This window comes from Mus musculus, chromosome 19 (genome assembly GCF_000001635.26).
Source record: "Mus musculus strain C57BL/6J chromosome 19, GRCm38.p6 C57BL/6J".
Classification (NCBI taxonomy): domain Eukaryota; kingdom Metazoa; phylum Chordata; class Mammalia; order Rodentia; family Muridae; genus Mus; species Mus musculus.
In genome coordinates this window covers 55494654-55517516 of record NC_000085.6, presented here as the reverse complement: position 1 = coordinate 55517516, position 22863 = coordinate 55494654, and the positions used below count along the sequence as shown (strand labels likewise).

Genomic DNA, 22863 nt, shown 5'->3' with positions numbered 1-22863 from the left:
GAACATTAAAGGCAAAGATCAGAGAGTGGATGGCCATCAGCCAATCAGAACTGCTTGCCATGACCTCCTTACAGTTTATCATTATCTTTGTTCATAGTGTTCCATTGGCCAGGTATCCCTTTTAATTATGTCTGTGCAGATCATAGCCCTCTAGTTCAATGGCCATTACAAACATCACCTTTCCTTTATGCTTTAAAAACATTTTGATTTTTACATTTATTATTTTTACTTATTATGTGTGTTTATGTGCACATGTGCCCATGTCATGGTATGCTTAAGGAGGCCAGTTAGTAAAAACTGATCTTTCCTCTTATCATGTAAATTCTGTGGATGAAACTCAGGCCATCAGAATTAGAGACAAACACTTCTACTGGTTGAGCCGTGTCATCAGTATCCTGTCTCCAAATGCCATGTCTTCTGTGACACTCACCTGACCGCTCCAAGCTGGCGGTAACCTCTCAAACATGGGATTCACTCACTGAATAGTTTCCTATCACTCATCCTGAGTGACCATTTCTCTATCAGGAACTGAGTTTCCAGAGGTCAGGAACATCTCCCTCCATAGCTAGCAAGGCATTCTCAAGAATAACAGGAAATCAGTTCCAGTAGGTATTCCACCTTTATTATTGGAGGAGAGACTTATTTTCAGGAGGGTCAGAGTGTGGCGTGTGTGTGTGTGTGTGTGTGTGTGTGTGTGTGCACGTGTCTGTGTGTCTTGGCTTCAATATGCATCAATAGACTCTAATAAGGAATGCTGTGGCTGACTTTGCCAGGCAAAGTAAGATGGCCCCTAACTCCTGTCTTGCTGTTATTACTTAGAGGGACACTTAAACCTCAAAGAAGATTCATCTGAAGAAACTGGCATGTGGGATTTCATTTTCCCTAAGGCTTCTATGCCTGTGTCAGTAAACCATCAATAATTAAACAGCAACAGTTAAAACAAGACCACCCAGGCATACAGCCCAAGGGGTGGGCTACAGAAATGGTTTATATGGCCCCTTTATTGAGGGTGACTTTAAAGATTCTTCATAGTCTAGTTTAAAATGGTGCCTAGTCTATTTATCAAAGCATTCCATTAAATCTGAATAAAAACATATTATAACTGGCCAGAATCTGGAAGAGTTTTATATTGAGCAAAAAAAAAAAATGAACTGGGTTGAAAAATTTAAGTAAAGGTTCACCATTCCCAACGCCTCCACAGATAACAAAGACCTCAGGTCTGTCACAACCAGAGACTGCTAGGCCTTGAGCAGAGGCTACAGCTTGCCATGGATCTACGCTACTGCGTTCATTTCTTTCCCTTCCTATTTCTTAACTTGTTTCTTTTCTATGGTGATAAGAAAGTAGAATTCCTGGGAAGACAGTAGCACTACAACATTGGGGAGAACCAGAGAAGACTCAACACAAGGCAGAGAACATGGCAAGTATAATTCTCCACATGCTGGCGGTGGAGCAGAGTTAGGGAGATGCCAGTGTTGCTGCAGCTTGGGCATGTCTCCATGCTGGAGAAGAAGCCTTCCTCACTCCAATGAAGACACAGTCTAGAGACAAAGGCAATTAAAACTAAGCTAAACATATAAATCTGCCGACTGTTTGTGGATCTAAGAAGTCGCTCTGCAAAGTAACCAAGCAAAAAACTTCAAACAGCATGAATACAACAGGAAAGAGACAGTTTGGACACCCGGGAACACAACAGAAGAGACAGCAGAGACATCAGGAACACAACAGGAGAGACACAGCAGAGAGACCAGGAACTCAACAGGAGAGACACAGCAGAGACACCACAAACACAACAGGAGAGACACAGCAGAGAGACCAGGAACACAACAGGAGAGAGACCAGGAACTCAACAGGAGAGACACAGCAGAGACACCACAAACACAACAGGAGAGACACAGCAGAGATACCACAAACACAACAGGAGAGACACAGCAGAGAGACCAGGAACTCAACAGGAGAGACACAGCAGAGACACCATAAACACAACAGGAGAGACACAGCAGAGACACCACAAACACAACAGGAGAGACACAGCAGAGAGACCAGGAACTCAACAGGAGAGACACAGCAGAGACACCATAAACACAACAGGAGAGACACAGCAGAGACACCACAAACACAACAGGAGAGACACAGCAGAGAGACCAGGAACTCAACAGGAGAGACACAGCAGAGACACCACAAACACAACAGGAGAGACACAGCAGAGACACCACAAACACAACAGGAGAGACACAGCAGAGACACCACAAACACAACAGGAGAGACACAGCAGAGACACCACAAACACAACAGGAGAGACACAGCAGAGACACCACAAACACAACAGGAGAGACACAGCAGAGACACCACAAACACAACAGGAGAGACACAGCAGAGACACCACAAACACAACAGGAGAGACACAGCAGAGACACCACAAACACAACAGGAGAGACACAGCAGAGACACCACAAACACAACAGGAGAGACACAGCAGAGACACCACAAACACAACAGGAGAGACACAGCAGAGACACCACAAACACAACAGGAGAGACACAGCAGAGACACCACAAACACAACAGTAGAGAGACATAGCAGAGACACCAGGAACACAACAGATGAGACAGGTGTCAGAGGAGACGTGCGATTCTGAAAGCTGAAGAAATCAAACATACTTTAGCAGTTGTCTGGCACTCTCAGAGCAACAGTAAGAAGGCAGAGCTCTTCCAGGGGAAGGCAGAATGCAGCGAGCTCTCAAGAAGATCCAAGTGTCAGAGATTAAACAGTGGCTCCGGGAAGTGAACAGAAAAGATACCTGACCTCAACAGCAGCATTAACAGTCATAGCCAGCAGCAGAGTCAAACAACAGCACGGGGTGCAACCAGTGGTGCTGGGGATGGGGCAAGAAGGAAATGCCAAAGTGACCAAAAACATCACGAGGCCGTGAAACACAAGGCCTCTGGAGAGTCACAAGTGCTCCTGAAGCTACACATTTGGAAGGTGAGGAAATCATTCAAGACACAACAAAACAAACAAACAAACAATCAAACAAACAAAAAACCTCCTTAGGGGTAGAAAAATAACCCAAATCCACAGGCTTAAATTTATTTAGATTCCCTATGGTCCATGCAAAGTGAATGAAAGACCTCATTCCAGAAAGGCCATGGGTAGACTGACCTCCATTCCCCAAAGTGACAAACCTCAAAGTAAACAATGAAACTTACAAAACTCACACTAGCGGGCCTGGGTCTGGGTCTACTCTTCAGCTCCTCTGAAACACTCAAGGCCAGAAAGAAATACCTTGTCATCTACAGAGCCTAGGAGGGCGGGACAGAAATATGAGAGCCAGCCAAATCAACAGACATATAGACACGTCATGTGTGTGTGACAGCTGGCCACTCCTACCTATGAATCACTACATCCCAATCCCATTTCTTCACTTGAAGTAGATGCCAGATGTCAAAGTCCTAGGGAATTAAGAAGTCAAGGATACGGAAGTTGTAAACAAGATGAGCAGTTATTTTCTCCAAAGATGGTGTGCTAAAAAGAGAATATAATCTATGAGCAGAGCTACACAGCATCAGTGTATGGCTACAAGCTAGAAAGTCAGAGACTGTCTAATAGGAAATGTTCTAGCGAGGGAAGACCGTGGAAGTCATCATGAGCAATGGTGTTTTGGCTTGGGATTACATTTTCAATATACTGAATGTAAAGAGCAGAAGATAAAGTTATATAAGCAAAACACTTGAAAAACAGTTGTAGTGAAATGTACTCAAGGAGTTGCTGGTGAGATCTCTGGCCAGTATAAGTATAAAGAATTTGGTTCCAGTTTTCTTTTAAGACTTATATACCACTATTCCTTTTTTTAAAATTAATTTTGTTAACTGAAAAAGATTAATAAAAAGATGGCCCCAGCCAGGGAAGCAGATCTGTGCTTCACTCAGTCATCACCAGAGAAGCTGCCTCCTGCAGCAGATGGGAACAGATCCAGAGACCCACAACTGGACAAGGCAGAGTGAGAGGCCTTGGAATACCCAGCGCTAAACCGATGTCTTCATCAAATCGTTCCCCTCAGGGCTCAGGAAACCCTGCAGAAGAGGAGGTGGGGAGACGCCTCACCTCTAATCTAGGAAACATTTCTTTGCACTAGACAGAGACCATTACAGAAGAATGCAACCAATCAACATGCAGAGTTGTGAACCTCACTCCCAACTGTGAAACACTTCAGCCCCTCCGCACCTTAAGGCTCAGGGATGACGGCAGAAGAGTAGGCAGAAAGACTGTAAGAGTGAGAAGGTCAGGGAGTTTTCTTTGGGATCGTCTCCTAAGAACATTAGAAGCTACACCAATCTATACCCATAAAATCTCAGCAACATGATGGCCCACACAGGAGCTGAACAAGGATGAGCCCACTAGAAAACGCCAACATCTACGACTGTTGTTGTCAGGAGGCCTCAACCCCACACAAAGAACTGCAGGCAACTAAGGCATGCTGAGACTGGGAGCAATAGCCTTCTCCAGGGTAGAGCACACCAAGTGTTGACCCTCCTGCAAATGGTCAGCCCTGAAAACATACACACATGTAACACTATGCAGACTGAGCAGGTTGTATGTATGTTATTTAGAAATGAACCAATACATATGACCACCCCCTTTGTATGTATATAACAACAATTATTAAAAAGAGGCAGTGAACTTGAAAGAGAACAAGGTGGGGTGTACAGAAGCGTTTGGGTTTGGAGGGAAGAAAGGGAAGGGGGAAATTAGGCTATTATACTATTATCTCAAAAAAGAATTACAAAAGAAAAATATTTATTTATATTTATAGGGTGCCATGCCATGTTTTGGTAGTATGTTTCTTGATAATTTTCCCTATAAAGGAATACATTTGTTTAAAGAAATACCCTTATTAGAATTTTAATAATTATGAAAATTATAATTACAAGTAAGAAACCCCACACTATTAATAAAATGTAATACAGCCCTAGATTCACTGCTAGAAGAGAATAGTTAAAATCAATGGAACAGCTTGTTTCAAGAAAAAGAAATTAGAAAGAATTTTAAAATGTAGTATACTCATTACTATTTTACACTTTATTGGAGAAGTAGGATTTCAAAAGAATGCCCCAAATAACAACTGTGGATCATATCGTCATTTGCTGCCATTACAAAAGGAAATGGCTCTTATGTCAGCAATGCCCTTCTGTCCAGCCTCCCTGAGACCCTGGGCTGGGGGCTTTTTTAACCAGACCAAGTACAATGACTACAACTTAGGCTGAGCATCTTGGAGGTGGGTTCTTCTTCCATCTTCCATTCTGTCCCTAGCACTTAGCTCCATAATTTAGAAAGTCCAAGCACTCAGGAAATATTTGCCAAGTAAAGAAAGGACCGATATAAGGAAAGACTATGACATCTTGGAGGTGCACACATGGTGCAAAAGATCTGTGCATCCACCTCACTGTCCAGGCATCTCTCCTACAGAAGGCAGCGAGGACGCTGCGCCCAGGTTCTCTCCTTCAACCTAGACTGCAAACTTCGTAGGAACTCTGACGGAGCCAAAATCTCGTGCCATAGTTTGATTTCTCTTTTTCCATTTCAAAAGAAAGAGTAGTAGTTAATTCTGCGTTTCCTGCAGGCAGAGGGAAGGGGAACTTTTATGTGTGAGAGGATGGCACACCCCCAGCCATCTGAGGACAGCTCTTCCCAGGAACACCTGTTTGCTCTAATTGAAGTCTGTCCAAACCCAGTCCCCGGATCAGGAGCTTCTCTTCCGATGCCCCGCTATTCTACAATATTTATTCCCCACCTGTCTGATGCCTGTGATAGCTTGGGAGTGCTCCAGCCAGGGAAAGATGTGCCTTGGCCCTGACATGGCAAAGCTACCAGCAGCATCCAGAATCTGGCTCCAAAGGCGCTTGAGTTCAAAACTGCTCTGCTTTTCAGTCCGGTAGGCCAGCAAAAGCCTCCAAGAGGCGGCGGTAAATACTTTTATCCTCACATTAATGCTACAGAGCCAGGTAATGCCTCGCGCTCCGTGTTTATTAGCACCGGTTAATCAGTTTCTCACTGCTGCTTAATATTCAGTATTCCAGGCATTAAATCGTTGCCTGACACTAAAAGTGAGGATCGGTGGGTGAATCAGTTTATCCAACAAGGGAACTGTTGAAATGCAGAGGGTAAAATGCAGTAAGGAAAACCTTAAATGCATAATTTAACATGTAATTCAAGGCAGGAAAAAGAAATGCCTACATCAGACTCTAGCTATAATAGTGAAATAATGCTTTATTTTAAAAATTCTAGCCATGAGAAAACTGTGCCTCTGAAAAGCTTACATAAAGCCTTATAAAATAAGAGACCTTTTATCTTCTCCAGATCTATGAGCTTGAAAATACTTTATCTATGCAATTTCAAGGCACATAAAAACCCCGGTGAATAAATAAAATGTTCTTTTCTTCCCTTTATACAGAAGCTTTAAAAATTATCCATATAAATAGCTTGGCCTTGAACAAACAGATTAAGAGACCTAAAAGGCTGTAGCTTCAGATCATGTGTACAGAACAGAAAATGAATGGCTTTCTTTATTGATGGGGCAAGTTTTCAACGAACTTATTTTCTATATGGCCATCCAATAAGAAATATTTAATTGGAATATATGGAGAAATTCAGCAATTTAAGTGATATACTTACCAAATTGACAATATAACATAATAAAACAAATCCACGCCAATTCTGCCAATGTCCTTCGTATCTCCTCATGAATCACACACACATTACATATGGTCAATATGCAGTATTATTTCAAAGGCCAGGAAATTCTTTAAATATGTAACTTTAGTTAGACATACGAAACTTCTTAGTATTTTTCTGACACACGAGGTTTTCTTTTTCCTAACAATTAGAATTACTTAAGAGACTCCAAGCTGTCCTCTTGGAGGAAACCTTAAATTCTGCCACAATTAAAGTCTCCTTAGCAAGTTAAGTTTAAGGTGCAGGTTACACTGAAGCTTGGCATGCTAGCTTTGTGAATAGATGAGCTGTTAGTTTCCTAAGTGCCCTGCCATAAAAAAAGAGCTGGTGTGCTCCCTATGCGACTGGGAATGAAGCTGTGACTCTCAAGCCAGGTGGTCATCTGCCACTTTCTTTGTGGAGTCTCATTTGCCTACTCAGGGACAAGAGGTGTTCTTTTCCTGTCCCAGGTATCTGTCTCTTCCTTGATCTCTCACACACTAGGTAAATCAAGGTACTATGAACTGCACTCAGGTATATCATGTGTATATTCCAAGTACATCATGTGTATATCCCAAGTACATCATGTGTATATCCCAAGTACATCATTTGTATATCCCATGTACATCATGTGTATATCCCAAGTACATCATGTGTATATCCCATGTACATCATGTGTATATCCCAAGTACATCATGTGTATATCCCATGTACATCATGTGTATATCCCATGTACATCATGTATATATCCCAAGTACATCATGTGTATAGCCCATATACATCGCACACACATCCCAGGCACATCCCATTTACACAAAACCTTGAAAGTCAGATACTGGGTCTCCTGGGGACATGATTCTGAGTGAACCTCCAGGAAAAGACTGATCTTTGTGTTGAAGTGGATGCTGAATATACTACTACAGCGGACACCGCGAGTAACATGGTTAGTTTGGCTGCTGGCCCAAGTTTTGTCCCCTCTTGGTGGGAGGACTTGGATCAGACTCGGTTTCTGTAGGCGTCGATGTCTGTAACAGCTATGATCTGAATGTGTTCCCAGAGGTCTATGAGTTGGAAGCGTACCCTCATGTTGGCGGGATTTGTAAGTGAGCCCCTACAGAGGCTGAACAGGAGTAAATGGCATGTTCTTCAAACATGAGCTTCAAGAGCCATAAACCAAATATGTGTCTATTCTTCATAAAATTACCCACTCTCAAGTATCTGACTCAGAATATAGACGTAATAATGGTATCAGTTTAGTTTGATGAAGATTGCCTGGGATGAAGCCATGCAGAGCCCTGGTTAACTACAGTCCCGGTGCATTTTAACGGTCGTGATGGCCCTTGCAGACGTCTTCCTGGCAGTGACCTGATTTCACAAGCATATGCAGAGAAACAGTGAACTATTCTGACAGAATCAACACAGGAGCCCCCCTTACCCCGCACACTCCAAAAACAGTGCAGGTATCAGAGCGACTACATGGTACTAAGCCAGCACCCAGGTGCCTCGAGGACTTGGTTTTGGACTATTTTGAAAATATGGAAGTTTAGATGAAACTTACACACACACACACACACACACACACACACACACACACACACTCAGAAAAGTCCAGTGGTTCAGAGACTCAGGGAAGCCAGCCAAAGAGAGGAACCACCTCCTTAGGGCTTGAGACAGAGAGCTTTTTTTTTTTTTAAACCAGGGCATGTTCGGACCTTGTTCAGATGCCTCTAACTAACTGGAGATGAATATGTCCTCAGGATTTCCCCACATCGTAAAACTATTAAGGAGCAGAGCGTGGGGGTGGGGGGGTTGAGGGCTTAGCCCTAGGTGAAGTGTAACAGCACACAGAAAACTCTTCTCCCCCAGGGTCAGGCCATGCCAACCCTCTTTAAACTGGACTCTAATTTACCATCCTAGCATTTTCCATTGATATTCACATGCCAGGTCTAAAGCTTTTTTTTTTTTTTCTTTTCTTTTCTTTTTTTTTTTTTTAACATAACTTTGCCAAATAAGTTTGTTTTTTGTTTTTGTGTTTTTTTGTTTTTGGTTTAGTTTTTGTTTTTTGTTTTGTTTTGTTTTTTTTTTTCTTCAAAATCTTTTATAAAGACCTTTGTGGGGGGGAGGCTGCTCCTCCTTTCACGCTTGCTGCCATCTTGTCAAGCAATGTCAGAGACAATTTAAAATGAAGAATCGCAACCTCAAAGTCTGTAACTTAAGAAACATGTTAATTTCATTTTTGGATATTAAACGTGTTTCTTAACAAACTGCGTTGCTTTTTTTTTTTCTTTCCTAGAAAAGCAAAGAATTCTTTCTTAATACCTAGATGGCAGCGTCTCCAGTGACCCACAGTTGTTTCTTATTATGGCTTCCCTGGAAACCATTTCTGGGAAGGCACAGTTTCCAGCACTTAACTTTGTTTACAACAGACAAACCTGCTTGTGTGGTATAAATAGGAATCTGTCTTTAAATGCTGCTGAGAAACTAAAAGGCAGCCATGAAAAGGAGCCATTTCCTGCCCTAAAGGTGGTTTTCAAAGATTCTTAGCTACTTTAAGAATGGCAGCAAAGCATAAATAATAATTATCAATTGCCTCACAGTAAGATAGTAATTTTAAGGAAAAAAAATTATATAAAAAGAAAATAGAACTAGGCAGAGCTGCCCTTAAAACTGTCCGTGTTAGGTCCCTTTACCCTGGGGTTATGAAACCCTGCCTTGTGCGCGCATTTGAGATGTATATCTATAACTCGCTCTTGTCCGTGCAGATAAACCTCGCCTTGTCTCCCCACTGCACTTTGAAAAGCAGCTTCGCAGTCGTCTGACTTTTGATCTGGGTGGCGGCGAGGCCTGGCCACCTGCGCTGAGCATGGGCTGTAACTGAGCTGGCTTTGTGCCGTCTCCTAACACAGCGAGCCTTTTAGAACTGATGTGTGAATGCGCTGATCTACAGTGCGAGTGTTCAATCAGAAAAACATGGTGGTGGCTGTGGAGGCGACAGTGGTGGCAGCAGAAGGTGTGTGTGTGTGTGTGTGTGTGTGTGAAGGAGACACTCTCACCCTGGGTTTATGAAGTTGTCCCCACCTCCAGCAGTAAACGAAACAGGTGCGAAAAGCCTCCCTGACCCACAATGGAGCAGGCAGCAGTGGGAAAGCAGGAGCCAGGAATTTTAAGATGTTCTTCGGTGATGGTATATGTTAATAAATAGCCATTTGTGGGGGGGGGGTGGGGTGGCTCCACTACTTGTTTATAAGGGAGGCCTAGAGCATCTTGTGTAGAGTTAACAGCTCAAGGCTGCGTTCAAAGAAGGCATTCACTGGCGGTGAAGGTAAAGTGCCCCCATCATGCCATCGCATTAAAGAACGGCACGCGCGTGGAGAGAAAGGAATGGCGTAAGAGAAAGGTAATTCAAGAAACAGGTCAAATTGTGGCTCACAATGGAGAAGAAGTAGAAGCTGCCTTTCTATTGTGATAAGGGGACAGAGTGTGGCTCTGAGCTAGCAAGCTTCCTTGTGGCCAGAGTGCAAGACGTCAAAGCGTGCATGGTTTCAACTACACTGCACCCATGGGAACTGCCATAGAACTTTGTAGCTAGTCCCACTCATCCTTCCAGAGGTGATGAGTGAGGCCTGTTGCGGAGGGCCATGGCCCCATGTGGAGTATGAGGGAGACCCTAGCCCCCAGAGGCTAGGAGTCAAGAGGGGAAGACAGGGCTCTCTTCCAGAAAAGCCCCCTCCTCAGGTCACCAGCACATGGGTACTCCCCAGTAGACATCTGGTTACCAACGGCCCACCTCTGTCCTGTTTTGCTTCAAGTGTGCATGTTTTAACCTGTGTGTGACTCTGCGCTTGCGTCTGGTGGAGGCCCACACCGGCTGAGTCCTGTCGCTCTTGGTCTGGTGTTTTCTCATTCAGTTTTGTTTTCTCCCTTGCTTACTGCGGCTGGCTGTATCATACTGTAAGGAGGGAGGGAGTGGGAGAAAAAGGGTCTAGCCGAGAACTGAGATACAAGTGCTAGTAACAGACACACAGTCACGTGACACAAGAGGATGCTAGGGTCTTCTGGGAAGTCCACAGCACTGAAGGATACAGCAGGGCCATGTGGGTGGGACCTGGGCCGGATGAGGAAAGATGGCTGCTCCCTTGGAGTAAGAGGAAGGTAAGGTCTGTGACTCTGCCAGCCTGTTCTCTTGAGTTCGATGTGCTCAGTCTTGTGTCTGTCCTCAGAACAGGAGCCCTTTTCTGGAACATCACATCACGTATATGACTTATCTGACTAGAGCCAATAAGAGCCAGTGCGACTCCACGCTGTCACCTCAGATGGGATTAAGGACACCCAGCACCCCACCCCACATAAACCACATACATAGCTCTTCTCATTGAGTGTCACAGAGAAAATAAAGAAGGTGGCAAGACTTGGCTCCCACAGAGTGGCAGACCCCTCACCAGAGAGGTGTGGGTGTCCAGGAGCAAGGCTCAGGACTAATGGCATCATCTGAGCCTTTAACTACAGGGTAGCTAAGGTCAAATCTCTCCTCGGCCTGAAGTGTGCGTGTGCGTGTGCGTGTGTGCGTGTGTGTGTGTGTGTGGCCAGTCTGGTCGGTGTTTCTGTCACTTATACTCAGAGCATCCTGACCAGTATGAATGGCAAAGGCAGAGCCAGCTCTGCAAGGATGAGTGTACCTCGTGCTGTGGATGATTATCATGCACAGGAGCAGGACCTGGTCCGCAGGTCGGAGCTCACTGGCATCTTGGAGATGATGCTACGCAGGAACAATTTTGTGGGGTTGAGGTGCCTTCCTCCAGCAGGAGACTGCTCACTGCGAATTGTGGAGGACAAATTGGCCAATCATACATTAACATATAAAAGAGGCGGGAAAGAGGTACAGGGAAGGAGTGGGGTGGGGGCTTCCTCCATGAGAGAGAGAAAAATCAACTGCTTGCAGGTGCTTAGCTCTGCAGAAGCCTGGGTACTCTAGGGGAGTTTAGCACTGTGGCAGCTGAGGGCCTACAAAAAGGGAGAGAAAGAGGGGTATCAGGAAAGGATCACAGGATTTTTATTTTTATCACTACTAATTCATAATTTTCTAAAAACCTTTTGTGAGCGTAAACTGTCAAGTTAAAATGTACACACCTACGAAAACCCTCTTAAATAACTCTCTAATGTCAGCAAATGCTCTCAAGGTTTTTTTCCCCTCAAAGCACTGATGGAAATGGAAATACCACACGTTTACTGAGACCCTTATAAGTCACAGGCACTGTTACATGCATTGTCTCGTCTAACTGTCATCGTCTACGAGGCAGAGGCTATCGCAATCCCTACTTTATAAGAGAGGAAATCGAGGCACGGAGAAGATTCTGGCAAGAGGTTAATACTAGCAAGCAGCCGACTGAGCCCACAGCCTAACTCTTCTGCACACGCCTACGCAGAATGTCGTTTTTAATAATTAAACAAAACTGGAACTGTTTTCTCCAGCGAGGATAAGGCCCCAGGTGATGCAGCACTAGACGCAAAAATAACATTTTCTTACCATGATATTTGCCAAGCACTGGCGGGAAGAGAGAGCACGGGTGCCTCTGCTGCGCACTGTGGGTTTTTAATCGGCTCCAACCCTAAAGGCACTCCAGGAGCACACCAGGAAGAGACTACTTTGGCACATTGGGGCTCCAGTGTACCCCAAGAGCAGGACCTAGTGGGGCTTATTCTATGCTTTTAATACAACCACTACATATAGTCTGCCCACTGTGTACACTGGTGGGCCACAGAGGGATCCAGGTACTGCAGGTCTGCATGCTGATATTCATCAACTGGTCAACCAGCAACCAGTTCTCTCAGTCTCTCTTCCCCTCCACACCCCTCTCTCTCCAGGGTCTTATTATATAGTCTTGGCTGGCCTGCACCTTGCCAGTAGAGCACGTTGCCATCAAACTCACTGAGGTCTATCTGCACCCTGAGGACTGGGATTAAAGGCCTGTGCTACCACGCCCTTCGATGTATTTCTTAAAAGGAGAATGAAAATATGCCCTTGAGTCATTCTGAAGGTGAGGTAAGTCTACACTGGCCAAAGACCTTACACCTGCTAGCACTGTACCCACTAACTAGGAGGGACTGTTGAGGCCACAAGGAACAGAGGGACAGTTGACCACATAGATTATTCAAGTGTTCATTTTTCAATTTATGTTAAAAGTGTCATCACTCAAAGGATTTGTTTAGTGTGCAGTTGTTTCACAGAAGAAACGGACTCATATAAGGTCACAGAGCAGCGGAACTCATATAAGGTCACAGAGCAGTGGAACTCGGCGCTGTGACGTCAGGCCGGTTTGTTCTCCCTCTGTCACTGGCCACTGAGAACTGTTCTGAGGCAGAACTTGTCATCAGGAACCTCCTGGAGTTGGCTCGGAGGAACCAGCTGGCTTTAAAGCCTGGATCTTCTCCTTGCTGATGGCCTTAGGAACTCTCCTCTCTCCTGCACGACAATGCCAGGTGGTTTAGGGCTAAATCAGGTCTCAGGCATGGAGTACAATACAGGGGCAGATACGCATGAGGGCTCGCTCTGTGAGAGCTAGTCAGGAGTGGCAGCCTTGGTGTATCGGTGAGTGATCTCAGAGCAAGAGCCTGGCTATTTTATTTTATTTTTATGTTTACTTTTTGGTTGTTGTTGCTTGTCTATTGAGGCAATGTCTTTCCCCCTAGGTTGGTCTGAAATGACCCTTTAATGTGAATCCTGGGCCTGGCCCAGTACACAAGAGGTTATTAGAAGAATCTGACTAGGGAAACAAAGTTATTCTTTAACTTGCTGGCAACACTACCGTTTTGGCCTTGAAGAGGCCACAAGACAGAGGCAGCAATCCAAGTGATGAGCAGGACATTTAGTCACAAACTGGGCCAAGACAGAAGCGTCCCCTTCTGGTGGCTGCATGCACCTAGCCCAGGTCCCACCTCGAAGCCTGAGAATGAGCAGCAGTGCAGTGCTTTTAGTTGGAGGAGGAACAGTTGGGGGGGGGGGGGCGCTGGAGAAACTCCAGGCTGAAACACTTGAGATCCTGTCCATGTCAGGGTACACCTGTCACCACTTAGGGAATGGAGGGTGACAGTGAGAGAGAAGAGAGGGATCCACTCGGGAGAAGCGGCTCCTCTGGTGCGCGAGACCCAGGAGCACATTCCCACGGCCCCTCCCTTACTGCCCTGAAAGCCCTGCTGAGTCTCAGATACGACAAGATCGCCGAGAACACAGCACAGGGTTTGCTGTGGACTAAGGTCAAGGAAGAGTCACCTTCTACAGCAGCATAAACATCTAGCCATGGCCTATGTAAAATAAGTCTGTCTGCTCTGAAAACCAAGTGTCTGCAGTAGACTGATCTCACACCTACCCTTACGAATTGTCTGCCTGCACGTTGGCGGTTTTGTCTGTCATTTTACCTACACAAGCAGACAATGTGTAGACATAAACTGTGATTGTAAGGATAGGTGCTGGTGTTCCCCGGGCTCATGTCACTTGACAGGCACACTCAGCAATATATGACAAACAGTGCTGCAGGGCCCCTGCATTTGCAATAGTCCTTTGGTCTTTCATAGGTCAGCTGTAGAAGATGCACTGCCAAGGCCCTGTGAAAGGAGGTCCTATAAGCCACTGGGAGACAGAGCTCACTGTTAATGGGAGCACTCTGATTGTATGTATGGCAGCCATTGTCAAAGTCTATGACACTGAGCTCATCAAATGGAAGCTACTTCCTGCTGTAACCCAGACACTCGCACAGATGATGCAGCTGGCAATTACAGTTGTAACATGTCTTCCAACTTCACGCTAAAGGAGCTCCCAGACTACACTTCTGCTACATTCTATAGGAATACAGGTTTTTCTTGAAAAGATTTTAGTAATGACAAGTTATGAATTATTATCTACTTCTTCAGAGGTAAAAGAAACAGAATCATAACTTCCTTTCTTTTTAAATAAAAGTCCTGAAAAATCTCATATTATTATTGATTCTCACCAGTATTTGATATGATAAGAATCCCAGATACAGGTGGTGGTGGCACACGCCTTTAATTCCAGCACTCAGAAGGCAGAGGGAGACAGATCTTTCAGTTCAAGGCCAGCCTGGTCTACAGAGTGAGTACTAGGACAGCCAGGGCTACACAGAGAAACCCTGTCCTGAAAAACAACAGTAACAGCAAAAAGAATCCAAGTTAAAAAAGAAAAGAAAGGATTTCTAGTAAGATGCATAAAACATACATGCTTGCTAGCACGCACATGGCGTTTACACACAGGAAGAAACACCTGGGCCCCCAGTGATACCCACCTGAGAAAAACCAATTACAATGATGGAATTTTGTGAGGCTCAATGAGAAATCCATTCCTCGGCCCCAGTTATCACATGAATGGCTATTTGTTTTGTGGCTATTTTCATTGTTATCTGAATCCACTTTATTTAAAGTCTGTCTAGAGGCCAGGAAACGAACAGGCTGTCCCGAGGTAGCTTTCCATCTATGTCAAGAGAGAAGAAAAATGACTTTCCAGGAATCAGCTATGGCTTCACTCTGATGTCATGTTTTACTATTATAATTCTGAATGGAACAGTTTTCTCCCTTCTTTTCTTCCTTTGACAAGACGGTGTAGCTACATGAAAGAAAGTTTCTGTTTGACTGGACCAGTTGCTAGTTCACTAAACGAGACATGGCAATCCTTTTCTGCATAACATTTTTAGTTTATGATTAAACACACCATATTCTATTTCCCTAATTTATCTTTTTCTGGCTGTTGGTGCTTCTGGAGTCTCTTGGGAATCTGCAAGGAAGAGTCAGAGGTGGAGGGCTGAAGCACTTTCCCTGAGAATGAGTTAATTTCTATGGTGTACATATTCTCTGTACACTGAAGCACCATAAAAGCAAAGAAAGATGTGTTTGTATTTCCTGGTCCCTGGGCTCACACAGACATTAAATATTTACTGAAGACACGAGTAAGCAGGGGAGAGGGGAGAGGAAAGAGAGGTACACAAGGGAGGAAGGAAGCTAACAGAAGACCGGGAGGCATGGGTGGGGTGGGTCAGAGGCTCCGGGTCCTATAAACGCCGCTTACTATTTGGTCGCTCTCATATATGACTAAGTAGACACAGGTACAGACTTTGGTAAAGATGAACATGGGTCCTCCTGACTTCATGACTGATTGATTAGCCATTGCTAAGCAACCTGGCACCGATTATGGATGATGCCCTGTCATCTCTGTTCATTGTACAATTTTAAAAACAAAAATTGAAGCAACCAGGAACTTTTCTTTATTAGAATTCTCTGGTTTGTATTTGTGTTTGTTTCACAGAATTTACCATATTAAAAATTAATGGGTTTATTCATTCATAGGTAAATGCATGATCAAAGACATTCTCTTCCTTCACACATCTGTGAAGATGAACTGTGAGCCCAGGGTTTAATACCAGCCTCCCCCCTCAGTCACAAGCACCTGTTGCTACTCGATGTGGCTGTGATGTGCAGTGTTAGTGTGGACAAGGAGTGTCCAGGGTGGGTTCTGCAATTCCCTCCCTCGGTGCTGGGCAGCGACTGCGATGTGAACCGGGGGATGGGAGGGAGGACAGACATCAATCAGCAAGGGCCTGAGGTAGAAAGACTGTGGTCCGCAAATGACCACTGGGCCCATATCCTGAGAGACTTACTCCCCCCCCCCCACCATTAAATTATATACTTTTATGCTTCATATCTGTGATTTTGCTACTATTATGAATTATAGCATAAATATCTGATATATAGGATATCTGATATGTTACCCTCAAAGGGGTCATGACTGAGAGGTTGAGAAAGGACACATTCCAAAAGGAGGTGACAAAGTGGAGAGCTGCATTTGCTTACAAAGGGAAGCCCAAGTAGCTGGCAGCCCTCAGGAAGCCACCTTGGGGGTGTGATTCCCCTCCAGAAAGCCCAATGGGTGCAGATTGTTGGTGCTCCTACCCGCTCTAAATGACTTGCAAATTTATTCAAACACCATATGAAAGGATGCTCTATCTGTTGAGACAACTGTCTGCACTGTCCTGTACCAAGGGTGAGGTACATCAAGCAGAAACATGGGCAGAAGCACATGGGTTTAGAAAGCCATAAATCCTTATTTGAATCTGCCAACCTGAAAGCCACGAAGAGCCAGAATAAACTATTTTTCCTAAATGCTACATCTGATTAAGCCATACCATGAAGTGACAGCTGAACTTTAACATTAATATGATATTATTTAAATAACCACATGATTTTTTTTTTACACTAAAAATGATGAATGATTTCTGGACAGCTCAATCGACAGAAAGCAGGAGGACTCTTTAATGAGATTTGACAAAATGGAGACATATGCAGAAGGCTCGTTACAGCTCATATCGCAGGGGCCTCCAAGGGAAGCAGGAGGCACAGCTTTCTTTCTTTTTATTGTCTCTAGGCACTGATGCATTCCTTCAGTTGCTAGTGCTCTTCTCTTTGGACTCTTAGTCTTTCTTAGGTCACTTATGCACTGCTCTTAAAGCAGGGCCCTGCAGGTTTTTGTCTGAGTTGGGATGGTGCTTCCAGCGAAAGGAAAGGGTGGGAAGCAGCTCGGTTGGTATCACGCTGGGAACTGCAGGTTCACCACTGATGGTGTCATGGAGAAATCACATCAGCCCCAACAAGTAACAATTCTACACTTATTTGGGTCTTACACCGTGAACCTTTAGCATTGCAAACAGCTTTAGCATGTTGCTATACATGGATGTACAACAAGCAGAGAGGGCTTCAGCTGTGCCATACAGCTGTCTGAAAAGAAGGGTTGGCTATTCCTCCGCTCCCTCACAACACTCCGCGTCCACCTAGCCACTCAGAGTTCCACGCTCGCATGACCATGGTAAACCATCCTTTTACTCTTCAGAGCATTGGTGTAAAGTAAGAGCGGAACAGACTTAGGCTATGACCTATCTTTATTCATTTACCATTTTAAATTATCCGAATATTTTCCATCAACCAAAGCTTAGTTACACAAGCAGTGCTTAAAATATTTGTTGTGGGCCCAATGGATTGAGCTTACTCTGATACCTGCGGCATTCTTATCAATGTTAAGTATCGACCTGAGTCACCACACTGTTTCCCAAGCAGCCTTCTCAGCAATGAAACAAAGAGCAGAACCGGTACCTAGTGTTCTCCGGGTGATGGCAGGCCCGCACTTCCGCCGTCAGAAGTGAGAGGAAAGTCGGCATGCTCTTGCCATGGGCCTTCCTCAGGCTATAAAAAAATGCTTCTTGTCTAACCCTAATTTTTTCCATAGCTTGAGGTAGGCCCCTCAGCTCAAGCTTGTCTCTAATCTGAGTAACCCATTATATGTCTCTGACAAGAAAGGGTTAACATCAGTGCTCTGTTATTTGGAGAGGGTGTTGACCCAGCCAAGGAGGGAGAGGCGGGATCCCAGCAGCTGGCTCAGCCCCAGGGAAGGAAGAAAACACAGTTAAGAAGAGAGGGAAACAGACGATCGCTCCCTACCTGGCTCTTACCTTCGCAGCATCCCCGTCAGAATCCGAGAGCTCTTCCCCAGGTTTGCATCTGCGTCCCGGAGCTGCGTGAGGGCAGCATGGTGGAAGCAGAGGAAAATGGAGTTAGATGATTCTCAGGCATCTGCTGAAGGGTCACAGCTCCACAGGAGAAAGCCAAGCAGTGACACACACACACACACACACACACACACACACACACACACACACACAGACTCTCAGCTCCAGAGACTAAAGAGCTCTAGGAGGGCTTCCAGGAGCTTGACGGTGGATGCTTGAGCCAGATTTAAAAACGAGTGCCTCACACACAGACAGGGCTCACCATACCTGTGGTGATTAATTTTTAATATGAGTATGCACAGTCTTAAAAGTAGAAATGGAAACTGAATGAAGCCGAGGAAGGTGAGGGCCAGTTTCAGAACAAAATCTCTGTTCTTTGAAAGATTGATACACTCCAAACTCTCCCCCAGTGGCTTCCTTTCTGTAGTCACAGAGTTATTTAAATATTTACTTGGGGGCCTTCGGAGATGAGGAGAGAGCCAGCTGCTTTTCCCTTCATCCCAAGCCCTTGCTTTCTCTTCTTCCACATGGCCACCTACCTACCTGACTGTCCTTACACACACATCCTCATGGCTATGCTGTCACTGTCTTGTGTCCGTCCCAACAGCCTCTTATCCATGCCTTCTCATTTATGAACGTGTAAATGGCGGGATGATGTATACTCACTCGGTCACGTGCCCGCTGTATCTTTTCTCTGTCATGACTCAGGTTTTCCAACATCTCTTGGCCGATTTGCTCTATGGAAAAGAAGAGAAAATGTAAAGAATGGCACCTTGGGGTGCATGGAGAGCACTCAATATACCCCCCAAAGTACTAGGACGATCACAGATATAGAACCAAATAAAGGGGTGTGCCTTACATACCAGATATGTTTTAACTAATGTATTTGAAAAATACAGTATCTGATAAATTTCCCATCTTGTGGATGACTGGGTGCGATTTAAAAAAATCCAACAAGCAGACTGTAGCCCATGTGGCATCAATGACTTAGGGGTAATGCGACTTGTCCAAGGCCACTCCAGGAAATTCCTAGCAAGATGGAGGGCCTAGGTGTAATGATTAAGTACTTCATCACGGAGGAGTACAGCCTTGGATTTTACACTCTGAGAGTAACTCGGAGGGGTCCTGTTCTCCCTTACGGCACTGCTTACCAATGTAAGTCGATATCCATTTAGAAAAACTGTGATTTCAATGCATGGGACTCTTAACTTTTCTCACCTCCAGCATTTTCTCCTGGAGGCAAGAGCCCTTTTATGTTCTATTCGCTGCTGTAGATTCTTGAGTCAAATCAGGTGAGGGACAGTTCAACTTCCAAATTCTTAGACCCAAACACCACTTAGCGTTTGTTAAAGCCATGCTGCTGCCTGCAACGGGGATTTCCCCTGTCACCATGTCTCAGATGCTCGGATGGCCCTTGGCAGGCTCTGCTGTGACTACAGATATTTAACAAACACTACGTAAGACCTGATCTTACGTATAGACAGCTTTTTGAATGATTTCCTTCCCCCAGTCTCATTCGCTGTCACCAGGAGGTGCCTATCTTACGGAGAAAGAACTTGGACTTGCCTTCATCAGGATCGGGTGCCAGAACAATGCTCGGATGCACTGCTGCACACGCACCCGTCACCCCGTCATGCCCGAGAACGCCTTCCTAGCTCATGTTCTGCACGTTACTCTATGGTACATTATGAGCACCACAAATCATTATTTCAGGAAAACACTAATACTTCCTATCAAAGCAGACCATATAAGAATACATGATTTCAAATGGAAGAGGTTTCTGATACTGTGTCTAACACCTCAGTCAGTATTTATGGAAGAAATGAAAGAATGAGATTAAAAAAAGATTAAGTCCCAGCAAGGTTTCCAGTTCCTGCTCAGGCTCTTCCGCACAGCCCTGGAGAAGGTGATGCTGGAAAGCAGGTGTAGGAGCCTCGAGCCCACCAGGTTCTCCAGGGGAAAACTCCACTCTGAACTGATCTATAGTCCTCTACTCAAGCAACGAGTGGACTAGGAGGTCAAGAGTCAGGGATGTTCCTGGAGTCATAAGCCACACCCACAAACTCCTTGCTTCCTGGGTGGGATGTGATTTCTTAGCTGCTAGCTTATATTTTAATACATCAGTAGAGAAAATTCCAGGCAGGTAGATTAGAAATGATAACTCTTATGGACAAAACAGACACAAAGAGAGCAAAACTTGTGTGTCAAACAAAGCAAACCAGAGGAGATTGCTTTTAACACAGTCATTTGCTTCCAGCACAGCTGTCTATCTGTAACCTGTCCCATGAATCTGAAGGCACCCGGCTTGCATGTGGTGCACAGACTTGCATACGGACAGAATAGTTGCACACATAAAATAAAGCTAATAAATATTATTTGAAAGAAAGAATTCAAGTGCACAGACCTGAAACCATGGCAACTGTGACATGCCACGTCTACACTCCTTAGTTCCTTAAATTGTCTTGAGGTCTTTGGTATGAACAGCTGCAATGCACTTACGGTGCAGTTTAAGACATGTACACTTCATAAATAGCATCGTTCTGACCATTAAACATCTTGAGGTTAGGAAACAATGGGAAGCACACAATAAAACCGATTTCGGCATGCTGCAGCTCTGCATGTCAGCACAACGTGATGAATGAATTCCTGGAAGGAAGACTTCCTTCCTGTCCTTCCATCCTCTCCACAGAGGTCCTGGGACTCATCCCGGGAATACAGCTCTCAGACATGTAAAATGAATTGTCTTTACAATTACTCAGAATCAATCATGGAGTCAGGCCACGGCCCTTGCGAGGGGCCTTTGGCAGCACTGCGTCTCCTCTTCATCCCTTTGCAGAGTATACAATAGGCATTCAATGCTTTCCTGTCTCTGGTCGGAACTAAGAAGGAAATAGGTAACCACAAATCCAGCAAGACGCTTCCTGCAGGACCAGCCTGGCATCTCCTTGTAGATAAGATCTGGACGGAGCAGTGCCTATCTCAGAGAGCATCATGTCTCTTCCTTCATGAAGTGATAAAAACATTTGACAGGCTGTGTTCATCCATCATGAGGCAAACACAAGTGAGCCCATGGAAGAAACTAGATCTGAACTTCAGAAAGGGATGAATCAGAATATTCTCCAGGAACAGTTAGGCGTGACTCAAGTTAACATCACGCTACAAATGTAGCTGAAGAAAACGGTGCCTCGGATCTAATTCAGCACAGTATGTTCCATCTGATAAGTTCAATATATATATATATTTTTCAATTTGAGCCATTATGCTATGAGCCGTACATTCTCCAGAAGGTACTGATTATTCCCAAGCACAACTGTACTTAACTTTATTTTTACAACCTTCGTTAAGGATGTGGTTTCCAGAAAATTATTTTTAAAAGTGAAGGAAGCCAGTTAAAGTCTTCTTTCAATTGCCCAGAGGAGACAAGGTTATTTCCTGACACTTGAAAACTCCACTAGCAATCCAGGAGCAGTGAGAGGCATCCACAATGCCCCAGCTGTTACTTACATCTGTGGGCACGTATGTACAGAAACGCGCAGCAGAGCTGTCTCCAGCTATGGTGAAACGCGTGCTTCACGGACTGGAGAGAGAGACTGCACAGTCGGTGACTGCATGGTATTTATACCAACAATCTCAATTCGGGACAGGTGACTGGGAAACTTCTGGCTACTGAGTCTAACATGGGGGAGACAGCATGCTGTTTTGGAAAGCTGCAGTTAGAGGGGTGAACACAGCCTTCCAGATCTGTCTCTCTGTCATTTGGAATGTGTCCTTGGACAATGGGTCTGGTCCTGTGCCCCAGACTTAAGGGTTACACTCAGTACTGAAGACTCTTTAGAGTTCCTGACTCAGGGAAGGTGGTTTACATAAAGACAGGGTTTGTTTGTTTGTTTGTTTGTTTTGGTTTTCTTTTTCTTTTTTTCTTTTTAACCATCTCTCGTCATTTGAGACTTAAGACATGAGGGGCTTTGGCTTCTACTGAGATGGAGGAAGTGCTCGAATTCAGGACAACCTCCAGGGAAAGAAGAAAAACCAGACACAAGAATTGCTAACCTTCTGGAAGGAAGACAAGTACAGGAGATGCAGTAAAGCTTTGATGAGTTCTAGAGATCTAAGCCTTTCTTTCGTACAGGAGAGTGTGAGTAACTCCTCGCTAGGGTAAATTGCTTACTCTGAGTACTGCTGCTATGGACAGGAGGGAAACCAGGCAGATTGCATGACCACACAGACTTTCAGAGCACAGCACATGGCATAGCTGAGCACTACACAGCAGTTTAAGCTGCTTGATCTGATAATTCTCCCTCAATACTTATATGCACCAAGAAAGAAACAATGAAGGAGGCCAGACTGAAAGAGAATTCCCACATTTCCTTATATTGCTTGTATTCAACACACTATTAGAGACAAGCCTGTCTTGGTGTGGCCACAACACACCTGAAACTACAGCTTAACCCATGCTCAGCCCCTCAGAGCTGTGATTACAGGTGCACACCACCATGCCTGGAGAGCCATCTTGTCTCTTAAAGCTGCATCGGCAGCACAGGTCAGGAATCTCGCAGCCACAGATAAAGCCTGCAGCTCAGCAGCCCCTCAGCTT

General features: G+C 44.8%; 1 protein-coding gene across 14 annotated transcripts in view; it reads right to left on the bottom strand.

Moving 5' to 3' along the window:
- Vti1a (vesicle transport through interaction with t-SNAREs 1A) overlaps nt 1–22863 on the bottom strand; it is a 311432-nt gene that overhangs the window by 109945 nt on the left and 178624 nt on the right. For 9 of the 14 annotated variants that reach the window (XM_017318251.2, XM_030250990.1, XM_006527192.4 and 6 more), the window contains 2 exons: nt 18936–19006; nt 18213–18274 (listed from right to left, as the gene is read on the bottom strand). In XM_017318251.2, coding sequence (XP_017173740.1) covers nt 18213–18274; nt 18936–19006 — 133 coding nt within the window. Of the gene's footprint in view, nt 1–14846; nt 15191–18201; nt 18275–18935; nt 19007–22863 lie in introns of those variants that run through there. The other 5 variants (XM_006527191.3, NM_001360431.1, NM_001293686.1 and 2 more) reach the window with 3 other exon arrangements.